Source organism: Artemia franciscana, chromosome 16 (assembly GCF_032884065.1).
Source record: "Artemia franciscana chromosome 16, ASM3288406v1, whole genome shotgun sequence".
Lineage (NCBI taxonomy): Eukaryota > Metazoa > Arthropoda > Branchiopoda > Anostraca > Artemiidae > Artemia > Artemia franciscana.
In genome coordinates, this window is record NC_088878.1 from 22068065 (window position 1) to 22080754 (window position 12690).

General features: G+C 34.4%; 1 protein-coding gene across 3 annotated transcripts in view; it reads right to left on the bottom strand.

The window, feature by feature from the left end:
* LOC136037227 (zinc finger MYND domain-containing protein 19-like) overlaps window positions 1-12690 on the bottom strand; it is a 60176-nt gene that overhangs the window by 13234 nt on the left and 34252 nt on the right. For 2 of the 3 annotated variants that reach the window (XR_010619893.1, XM_065719832.1), the window contains exons 4-6: window positions 11237-11370; window positions 8835-8990; window positions 4539-4659 (exon numbers count right to left, since the gene is read on the bottom strand). Coding sequence is in view for 2 of the 3 variants with exons in the window: in XM_065719832.1 (XP_065575904.1) it covers window positions 4546-4659; window positions 8835-8990; window positions 11237-11370 (404 nt within the window). In the remaining variant the exon portion in view is untranslated. Of the gene's footprint in view, window positions 1-194; window positions 4660-8834; window positions 8991-11236; window positions 11371-12690 lie in introns of those variants that run through there. The other variant, XM_065719831.1, reaches the window with a different exon arrangement.

Below are 12690 nucleotides of genomic sequence, written 5' to 3' on the forward strand. Positions count from 1 at the left end.
ATGGCCGGATTCAATGGGTGGTTTTAGGGGATCTTGTCTCCAACAAAAGTTGTACTAATTACAGGGGTGGAGGGGCAAAAATACCAATTGGGATCCAAATTTTTATCAGTCCCCCCAAACATTATTTCTGAACCCTCCTGTGCCCTAGGATGTTCCTAAATCCTACCCTATCAAAGTACACTGAAAGGAAATCATTAAAATCCAAGCATATATTAATTTAAAATTGAACGCAGGTTACGTTGCATATAAATATATTATAAGTTTATATAAAGAAGCAGTCCACGTCGTTTAAATATATAAATCGAGATAGCAAAACACTTTATAGCACTGAGTAGAAATATATCAAATATAGTTTCAATGCACTAAAAATTTAAAATAGGTAAAAAGTACATTGATGACTGACATAAAAGTCAGCTAGAGAGAATTATTTATGTACGCTCATGGGTGGGTGGGGATGGGAGGAGGAGTTGTATGCAATATTTCACATACTAGTAGTTTCTGCTTGCTCCGAATCACTTTTATTTCAAGAGTTGGGGAGTAGGTGACATATTAGTGTTGCTATTCTTCAAAATCCTGAGTAAAAATTTGTTAATATTTGTTTTAGACTTAAAAAAATAAGAATAACTAAATCCCTTAGAAAAGGGGTTGATGTAATATCTGCACACGGCAAACTGCAGCTGCGATATAGATCTACTTACTGGCTGGTACAACTCTGTAATTTTAGGGGGAGGGGTTCTTGTTTAATCAGCTTTTCATTCGGGTACAGGATTTTCGAAGACTTTCTAGCTAACATTATCGTACAATCCCTCGCTATCGATTGTAAGATTTCCTGAAAGTTGTTTTTAAGGATTCTGGACATTTGTTATTCTAAAAACAGGTTTTTTTAGAGAATTTAATTGGGAAAAGTAGATTCACTGGGCCATATCGAGGATTTTTTTGATGGTAAGAGGGTACAAAAAAAAACTTAAAAAAAACACCAAAACTTTGTTTAGATGCAATTTTGTTGCGTTTACGAGTTTTTGTTTACGAGTAGGGCAAACATTTCGGGGGGGGGGAGGGGGTTAAACCCCCTACGTAGATACAACTTTGTATATTCATGAATAAATATAGTTTTAAAAATACTTGGTAACAAAATTTTATAGCAGTAATTAATGCATTAAAAATCAACTTATTGGTATGCTCAAATATTACCAGTGACAGGTATTTGAAATGTTGCTGATCATTCATGTCAGTCAAGGAGTTTAAAAACACGACACAGGCTAGGGTTAATCACCCATAAACTCTAACACTATCTTTGGTCTTTAGAAATTCTGCACTTACGTGGGACACGCACAATTTAGAAACCTGGAATGTATTGAGTAAGTAGAGCGCTCTCACAAACAAAGCACGTAATTGAAATGAATTCAGATTGCTAATCTAAAGGTGATATTTTCTATGTATTATCTACATCTTATCCAAAGCCCCCCAAGTCCAGACAAAAAAATTGTTTCATTGGCTCTCTTTTCGGGAGAATAGTCCAAATAAGAACATAATTTTTAGCAAAAATTTGAACACGTATTTCTTTGTTTGATTGACTCAATTGGAATAATATGGGTGCCTAGTTTCCCCTCTGCTACAGAAAACAGTTTGTTAAAGAATGGATGACCCTTCTGGAGCTTCGGTAACCCCATTTCAGCGGTGATCAAATTCAATCCGGGCCCCCTTAATTTAAAAAAAGGAATAAGATAACAACTCATCGTGACACACGGCTACCTGAGGCACTGCCGCGCAAGTGTGCAGTGGCGTCAATCGGGGCAGGGGGGCATGTGCCTCCATGGATTTTTTGCCTCTCCCCTCGATATTCAAAATATCCTTCCTTATAAGATTTAAAAAAAAAAAATCGTTTCCCATAGATTTTGAAAACATACATTCCCCCTCCTCTCTTAATTTTCGTGAATTGACACCACTGAAGTTACGTCAGTTTCTTGTCTGTTCCTACATCGAGGGTGGCAAAGACAGGTTTGAATTTCAGTTCCTAGAATTTCCAAGCATTTGTTTCTGTCAAAATGCCAGCTCATTCCCTTATTAGCACCGACACAGAGAAGTATCACGTATTGTTAGCCCCCTCCCCCTGATTTTTACTCAACTTCTGATATTTATACGCACGAATTGTACGTCTGATTGATAGTTTTAAAATGATTGTAGTTTCATTGATATTTTGTAGTTTTGGCAAAAAGCTAGTTCGGCATTTTTTTTTCCTGGGATAGTAACTTTCAAATGCAAATTTTATATTATCTTATAAATTAACACTACATAAATTTTACGAAAGAGCGGAAAAACTTTAATATTGTGTACCAAAAATAAAATGCCGCCTCAGATTATCATGCTGTTTTGAGGCGTTTTCTCCTCTCCTCCCCCCCATGGTTTTCTAAATGTTTTTAAACGAATAAGTCCGTTACTAGAATATGATTCCAGTTTCCCAGGTAAGTGATGAAGTCCTTTAGATCATCCTTTCTCAAAATTTCTGAGGTTACTACATTCTAAACAGATCTAATATAAACTCAGTAATCTCACAACACCCGAATAGTAAAAGTAATTCGAGTCTTATCATTTGTTTCGCTAGTAGTATCCAGTTATTTCGTTAGCTATTGATTGATACAAGATAATTCCTTTACGTAAGTTATCATTTTAGCATATCTAATGTATATTTCATTCAAATATACTAATTAATCAATAAAAGGTTATCTTGTATTTGTATTTCACTCTTTCTTATCGATTGTGACCCCGTGTCTATGGGATCACAACCCTGAGGTTGGGAAGCGATGGCTTAGACATCCAGCAACATTTGTAGAGTTGACTCGAATTTTGTATATTCTCTACCATTCAATTATTCGTGGATCATTCCTGTCATTCTATGGTAAGGCCCATTCATAATGAGATTTTACTAATGCCAAATAGCTCGTGATGTTATGAGCCAGTTAGAATTTTTCAGCTAATAAGATAGTTTCATGAAAAATCTGACAACAGCTAAATATCGGTATTAATAAAATTTCAATGCGAATCAGCATTTAAGAAACTTTTTGAACAACAAAAATTCCCCATCACCCCCCCCCCCCCCAACTGATTCCTTGTGTGCAGCGTCAGTGATTCTAAAATTTACATAATAATGCATATTTTTGCAAAAATTATTGGACTTTTTGGACTTCATTGGACTACAAGTATTATTGACTACAGGAGCCATTGGACAATTTCATTGGACTACAGGAGCAAAAAGGCATAATGCTGTCATAGAAGGCAAACTCAATTCCAAAACATAGTTTAGTATCTTACAACAACAAATAATGTTGGATGCATCTTCACGCTTTATCAGACGAACATAACGTCTACATCCTACAGCACAGCTTAGATATACAATACAGTAATGAAAACTCGATTTGTTTTTGGGACACAGTGCGTGGTAGCGATACTAGTGGCTGGAGACAGGAAACTGGCAGTCTGAATCTAAAAGATCGGAGCAATTGGACAAACAAAATTGCGTTCCCGTCTATGGTGTTGTAGTACGATCTAGGAGGCGCAAATTCAGAGCTCTGTACCAAAAGCTTCACATGGGCAAGATAGGAGTTTTCATAACTGTATTTTATATCTAAGCTGTGTCCTACAGGTACAGAAAACTGTTTTTAAATATTTAATTTTCGATACAATGACATGTTTGAAATCATTTTTTTAATGGCGACTTTTACTTCGTTAAATATTCTCAAGGTGCTTGAATAGAATTACAAAACTGTTGTTTAATAATGAAGTCAATTAGAAAAACTAGGAACATTCAAGACCGAGGTTCCCAAACTCTTTTTGTATCAGCACCTTTTAACGTAGCTCAGATAGCTACTGCCTTGCAGCAGGAGGGTTGGGTATTTTTTTTCTCATTTGAAAAATTGGAACAATGGACTTGAGACCATATTATCTAACCTTAGAGATAGTAAGTATACACAGAGCCTATGTTCGACTTCACATCTTGGCAATCAATAAAAGAAGAATAGATAAAACTGATCGCAGTAATACAATGTTGTTAGATAAGACAAAATATAGTATCATACCCCCCCCCCCCTCCCTCCGTTCTGCTGTACGTCTTAACCCTATATGTTAAACTCACAAATTTATTAGTACTAAAACTATGGTTTCTAAAAAAAAAATTGATACCTATGAACCTTACACACAGCACAAGTTAATACTAGAAAACACATCAAAAAATTTTTACATAAAAAACTTTTGCTATCATAAATTTCATCTACAGCCGAGATATGTTTAAAAGATATACGTAAAAAAAAAATCAAATCCATATGATTCATCTTATTTTAAAGTAATTTGTATCATTTCTAAGTCCCGTAAAAAATTCCTGCTAAAGATTTGCGTCGCTTTCTTCAAATGTCTAAGATTGAAATGGTGAAAGTTTACGAAAAATTAGAAATACAATTTTCACTCTAAACAATTGCGTAGGCACTATCAAAATTAATAGGAAGATGATTTAAACACAGAAATGCCTCACGTTCCCATTCACATACTTTCAAATTATCTTTCAGGAAGGCGCTCTATTTGCGGCATTGTTCGACGACGCTCACGACAAAACTTTTTATGAATTGGCCAATCATGTTGCTGACACTCTATACCACAATATCGAGCTTCCTATAAATAAAAAGCAGAATGACAATACATGAAAAACCAAATTACTAGAGGTCCAGATTAAATAATAATAAAAAAGCAGAAAGAAAGCAAGTAGAAAGATAAAAGTTGAACGACAAAATAAAACACAAAGTAGAATGAAAGACAAAGTAGAACGCTAAAGTAAAAAAAAGTAAAATGTTAATACACAAAAAAATCCAAATTACTATAGGTATTAAATTTAAAGAAGATAAAAATTAGAAAAGCAGAGATATAAAGTAGAAAGATAAAAAGTAGAATGACAAAATAAAACACAAAGTAGAATGAAAGATAAAGCAAAATGACAATACACGAAAAATCCAAATTGATAGAGGTTTTGAACTGGAACAAGAGCAAGGTCAACGACTGTATTTTATCTTTCACCAAAGCCCGTCCCTGTAGACCATAGACCACGAGCCCTAGGCCGTAGAACTTAAGCTGAACTATTATGAGGTTCATGAGTAGGACAGATTGTCTTATCTAGGGTCTAAACAATAAGTGCTTCATGATCTGAAAACACTGCTATTTCTTAAGTTAGTTTTCAGTAAAAAGACTTCACAGTATCTACGTACGTAAACTAGCAAACTAAAATAATATAAATGTCAGATTTTCAATCACTAAAGAAAATTCCGAATTTCGAGAATTTTTCAATACAAATTCTTCAACACAAATCAAATTCTTGAGGACTCTGGTGCATAAGAGAAATACGCGACGTCATTTCAAATATAGTTTTTTAAAGACGTTTTCTAATTTTTAGTTACTATGGGCCGACGGTCGTTCTTTATCAGGCTGCGGCTACTGCTTCAACCTTGATAACTAAGTTTTGCATTGACAAATTTAATGTATAAAATAGTAAAATTTGGCAAATGTACTTCTTTAAGCCAATTGAAAAAATATTACACAAGTTGGAGAAAGTGTGCTGTCTTCTTAATCTTTTTTTTTTGCTGAATTTACTCGAAAATTTCGATAGGACCTTTTTAGTCTTCCAGGGTCCTTTTTTAAGTGAACCCTTTGAACCAAATACATCCCTCGCCTTTCACTACGTAAAGAGGTCATTAATCAGGTATTTACGCTGGGAGATATGAAAGATTCGAGCTCGTGATCTCCGCTGAAATCTCAAGATGTTTTCTATAGTTCATCATGTTATCCAAAAAAAATTCATAAAAAAACTCTAGCCAAACTTTAGTATTAAATACCTTAGTAAGCACTTAATTTATTATAAAATCAGAGAAATAGACAAAGCACATGGGTCATTTTTTGTTGGCCGGAGGTGAGGGGCTCAGAGCAAGTTTTATGGGGACAAAGGAGTACTTGCCCCGAGCGCAGAAATTCTAGAGGCGCAAAATTTCAAATAAATAATTTAACGGTTGTAATCATTTTATTATTTTTGATTTTTTTTTATATATAAAGCAGAGGTCGCAGTTAAAAAAATCAATTAATAAATTATTTATTAATTAATAAATTATTTATTAATTAATAAAATAAATTAAGATTAAAAACAATTCAATAATAATCATTCAATTAATTAAATTAAAATAACGAATAATAAAATAATTGCGTAATTTAAATAATAGCATAAATTTGACAGAAATTTGGCCTGTGGTTTTGGTGACCAAACACAATTTGAGAATGCCTTTTTAATAGAGACGAAGGGGTTGGTAAAAACAAGATGAGGAAATTAGAGACAGTTGAAGAGAGAAACATGAAAGAGTAAAGCAAGGATTGTTAGTTTTCTTAGTTGCTATGTGATGCTTTTGTTCCAAGCTCATTCTTAACGAGCAATAAAGATGGATTATATTTCGAAGGATTCATGTTACTTTCAGAATAGGTCACCCAAACAAGAGAAAAATAAAATTTCTAGTGGCTCAGTGAGTTGTGAAATCTGAACCATTTTCCAATATGTGTCGAAAATAGTCTAAACATACTGACAGATAGAAAGGCGCATAAAAATGAATGATTGAAAGGAGGCGGGGCGGGAAAGGGGGGTAAAGTTTGTCTTATATGGGAATAAGTGCATGGATCTTCACAAATGGGGGTAGAGTTATTTATAAGAATAGGCAGATACTTCTGCGAACAAAGATTAGAATATTGGAAGCTTCAGTGATGACAGCGGTCAAGTATGGTTCTAACGCATGGGTGCTCCGAAAAACGGAGGATGATTTGTTAGATGTTTTCCAGAAAAATTGCCTACGAGCTATTTTGAGTACCCAGCTAGCTGACCGCATTTCAAACAGAAAGCTGTACGAAAAGTATGGTTCAATCCTGCTTGCTAGGGCTATAATGAGAGAAAGGTTGAGATGGCTAGGACAATTTCTACGGATGAAGAATGACAGATTGGAAAAGATTGTTTTTTTTATTCCACCAACCGTCTATGGCTAAACTAACAGCAGGTCTTCCATGGTCGGAGTGGGAGGATGTAGTAAGCAAACATTAAAGGGAAATGAGCACTTCCTAGGTGTGTGTCTTTGAGTATATTGGGATGGAGGAGGAGCGTACGTAGCTTTGTTGGCCTCTGGCGGCTTGGTACTGCAGTGAGTTGTTAGTAAGAGTGGTAGTAGCCGGTTCATAAAGCATTCTAAAATATCTGAAATCAAGTAGTCTAAGGAGAATAAAACATTTTGAGACCATGCTTAGTACTGGAGAGGGAGTTCAATCCCCACAGGGCCATCGAGAGCGAAGGCAGGGCCCCAGGAACAGGCTTATCCTCCCCTCCTCTCTAACACCTATTTTTTTACGGTACATGAATGTGAGAAGTCACAACAGGGGCTCCGTGTATTCAAAATGAGAAACTGCATGCAACATTCCCCTTGCGCTCTCTTGCAATTATATTTTGGGCTGTTTAAATAGACAAATTAGTTTATTCAAAGCCAAAGGGCCATAACACAAATACAAAACCGGAAAAAAAACCAATAAATACGCTAGACATTCAAGTATTCAAGTGCTAAATAGTTCTTTTTCTCTGAATTAAGGTTTTATTGGCAAATGTTCCTATTTGTTCAATTACATGGAAATTTGTCGAATTCAGGATATCTGACAATTTTCTTAAAGTTTTAACGGCACAGATGCCTTTGAATTTTTACTTTCTGTTCAGTAGAATAAAAAGTTATTAAAGACCATTTTCATTTTTTAGACTCGGAATTGAAATAAACTTTTGAAAATGGAACTTTGCTTCTTATTCACAAATCTATCAAGTCAGGAAAAATAGGATGATAAGCCTACGGATCAAAATTAGAATATTGGAAGCTACGTCAAGCACGACTCTTAAATGTTGGCGCTTCGAAAGACTGAGGAAAATTTTAAAAATGATTTCCAGAAGATTTGTCTAAGGATAGCCTTATATACCCGTTTGGCTTACCCGCTATGCAAAAAATTTTGTTCGACTCCACTTTCTACTACTAAAAAAAAAAAAAGATTTCTAGGCCATGTTTTTTTACAGATGAAGCGAAGATGCCATAAGGAGCAACTTAAAGGAAACTGGAACTTTATGGAAGGGGGTAAACAGTGGTGTTAATGCACGAAAATGGGGGGGGGTAATTTCAACATTTAGGGGATGAAAGATTATTATTCTTCAGTTTTTCCATAAAAAAGAGATAAAAAGGCAATTTCAATAAAAATTCCCAAAAAAGGACATTTTTTTAAATCTTGGAGGGGGATCCTCCCTCCTCTAATTGACAAAATTACGAGTAAAGAGGGAAGATTGAGAGGTGGAGAAGCTCGGCTGTGTTGGCCTTAAGTGACTAGTTGCTACATTGAGTTGTTAGTAGTTGCAGTAGCATAAACGAATTAAAAAGTTGAAACCCCGTACCCTTAAACATTTTAGCAGGATGTCTTTTGATGAGTAAAAGGTGTTTTTGAATAGCCTACTTATAAATAAAAAGTGTTCTTGCACATAAAAAGTATTTTAATACATTTCCTTCTTTATTCCATCACCTTTAGAAAGTTCAATTGTAGCCGTAGATAAATTAAAGACATAGCCCTTGCAATACATTCACCTAAAAGCTTAGTAGGATATTCAATTAAAATTTCTCCAGCCTTCGTTGCCTTATGCAAAAGCCCCCTCCCCCACCCTCAGATAAAATCTCTGCTTGTTTACATTATTTGAAAAGTTTTAGATTTATAATGGGGTCCAAGATAACAAAAAAAAAACAACGACCACTTACTTGGCATCTGCCACAAATAGAAAATTCTCTTGGTTCTTGTTCTATTAAAGAGCATGGAGGGTAACGACACTCGTAGTAGCGAAAATAATCCGTTTCTTCTTGAAGTCGCTCCCCATTAAAAGTGTAAAAATGTAAGGTGGATTTGAAGTCTCCGTTCTGAAAGAAAAGAAGAAAATGAATCAGCGCTCTGTTGTCAATAAATGATTAACTTTCTTTATCGATATAACCTTATTTTAGCTTTGTGAAATTACGATTTCGAGGTGTAGGATCTGAGAATCTTAACACGAGCGTTGCAAAAATAATAATGTCGAATTTTGTTGCGTTTGAAGCGTTCTTTGTCGTGTGATATTTTATAAGTTTTGTATTATCCTAGTGTACCTAGCTTCGCGCCACCCCAACACCTAGTTGATGGGGGCGCTTTGCGCCCCCCCCCCAGGCCCCCCCGCGCGCGTAAGTCGTTACGCGCCATTGTAGTTGTGTCCCTGTGTCCCACCTGTGAATATATATATATATATATATATATATATATATATATATATATATATATATATATATATATATATATATATATATATATATATATATATATATCTATATATATATATATAAATATATATATATATATATATATATCTATATATATCTATATATATATATATATATATATATATATATATATATATATATATCTATATTTATATATATATATATATATATATATATATATATATATATATATATATATATATATATATATATATATATATATATATTTACTACGTAAAACTTGCGAATATACAACATTCTTGGCTGTCCCATTGTCTGTGCATATAAATAAATTGTCAGGTTTACCGACTCTTGAACATGCAACATATAATTGTCCATGGGAAAAACAATCTGTATTCAGATCTATACCTCATTCTAATGATTGCCCTTGCTTTGTTGATGGTGATTGCTAGTCGAACCTTCCCTGTGTCCCCGTCGTCATTTATATATCCCCCTGTGCCCCCAGCGTCCCCGTTGTTGTTGTTTCCCTGTGTCCCGGTCGTCATTTGTGTCCCGGTGCTTTGTTGATGGTGATTGCTAATCGAACGTTCCCTGTGTCCCCGTCGTCATTTATATATCCCCCTGTGCCCCCCGGCGTCCCTGTTGTTGTTGTTTCCCTTTGTCCCGGTCGTCATTTGTGTCCCGGTGTCCCAGTCTGTAATTTCTCTTTGAGTGTCGCGGTCGTCATTTATATTCCCTGTGTCCCGGTGTCCCAGTCGTCATTTTATATTCCCTATGTCCCGGTCGTCATTTGTGTCCCGATGTCCCGGTCTGTAATTTCGTCAGTCGACAAACATGACGTCAGTCGACACACAAACATGACGTCACTCGACACACACACACACAGGCAACTTATTTATATATATATATATATATATATATATATTATATATATATATATATATATATATATATATATATATATATATATGTATATATATATATATATATATATATATATATATATATATATATATATATATATATATATATATATATATGTATATATATATATATATATATATATATATATATATATATATATATATATATATATGTATATATATATATATATATATATATATATATATATATATATATATATATATATATATATATATATATATATATATATATATATATATATATATATATATATATATATATATATATATATATATATATATATATATATATATATATATATATATATATATAGACATTACGGGTAACTTGTTCAGAATCCAGAACCAGGGTTTTTTTCCCAATTGAACCTTATTTTTACGCCCATGAAATTTCCCAATAGATATTTCATATTCTTGCAAATCTAGCCATATTAATTTTGATTATCTTCACACCTTAATGGCAATCCTGTTTTTTTGGTATCCATATTGATTTTCTTTGTTTTAGGGTAAGTGTTTATCTGTCATCCGTTGTTCAGATTCATGTCCCTACTTTTTAGCTCTTCTCTGCGAAGTGTGCCAAAATCAATACGTCTTTAAAAACTAAAAAAGACAGTTGTTTTAACTACGAATACATTTGAAATAACAAACAAGTTAATCATTTTATTCTCACAAATATGCCCTAGAACCAGATAAGGGATATATTTTTGAAAGGGAAAAATGATCTTTAACGAGGGGGGATTCGGCTCAACAGGAAAAGTGGAAAAATTGTAACATATGAAGTGCTTGAATATTATATAAGTTTATTGAATCATTTTAGAAAAGAACGATAACGAAACCGAAAGGGGGGGGGGGTACAGAATCTACTATCCTACCGTATATGTCTGCCTAGAATAGGTACAACAAAAATCTAGTTTCGTTTTAAGAAATCAAATAATTAATCTTAGTTTATACCTCCTCAGCACTCTCTGGAGGTATTTGTTGTATAGCAGTCCAATATAAGCTTGTCTCTTTTGGTGTCTCTGAATCTTTTTCGCGTATTTGGTGCGTTAGTGGGTCATTCGCTACCACATCGTTGTGACTCTCCACTGAAAAAAAAAAAATAAAGACCAGATTAAAATAAGTGTTACAGCAGCAAGGCTGGTGAAGGTTAATGAAATAAATGAGTGACGCGTGCCCCCCTCCCTCTTTAGATTGTGAAAATACTTTTTTTTGTATTTTCAGCGAAATTTTTTTTGGTGTTTCAATTTAAAAATTGAAAAAAAATTGCCACTCTAAATTTTTAAAAAATGGGTTTGCCTCCCTCTTAACTTCCGTGAATTAACACCACAGGAAACCAAGCAGCAAAGCCATGGGCGACAATACGCTGAATTCTAGGGGGGGGGGGCTTACCTGGTTTAATAAGCACTTCCAATGTTGTATAATAGATATCTCAAAATCGTATCTCAAATTCAAAATCGTGTGAATAATATAGCACGTGCCACACATGGGAAAAGTGGCACGGAGTATACCATCTGTGGTAGAACAAGTGGCACTCTAAGATTCGAATTGTCTGCAATTCTCAGTGATGTAAATAAAGTAGTCAAATGACTGGAATACACGGAAACACGCGATACACGGAAAATAAAATCTACTAAAGCATCATGATAGAAATTGAAGAAATAGCTGCTTCGGACTAGAGATATTATTTTACTGATTTTAAAAAATATACCATGAATACAGGTTGGGGGTCAGCGATCCTAAAAAGCTAAGAATGTGTAGAATATATGTGTAGAGAACTGAAACATTTCTAAACTTTTACGTCAACAGGTTTTTCTCTGCAGTCTTTTCTCCTCAAGAAGCAGGCCAATTAACCTCCCTCTATCCCTCGTCTCACTTACCTTGAAGAATCCGGAAGTACCCAACCCTCCAATTCAAAACTAGATGTTACCCAATTTTAAAAGCGAGTGCACCAGGTGAGGTATTCCGCGCATAGCTAAAGTATGCCAAATGTGACACATAGGGTACCAGAGTGGCACAAAGGACACCCTATGTGGCATGAAGGGGTGACATGTATGGCACAAAGGCTACCACATTGGACACAAGGGGTACCATGCATGATACGAAGAGATACAGTGCGGCGGAAATTTGAAACACCTGATTCCCCGAAATATTCACCAGGGGGCAGAGTGAATAGCCCCTCCTTTAAAAATATTCTGGTGATCCAGTGACAATTCGAATCATACTCACTTAATTGGTAATAGTCATTTCATTGTGGATTTGAAAAACATGACTTCAATTGTCAACTTCATACCCAAAGGAAATTTTCTTGTCAAGCTTATGAGAACAAAAAAAATAATAAGGTAGATTGAAGACCATTCAACTCGTGAGAAAATACAAGGACATTGAATTTTTTAACAGCATGCATA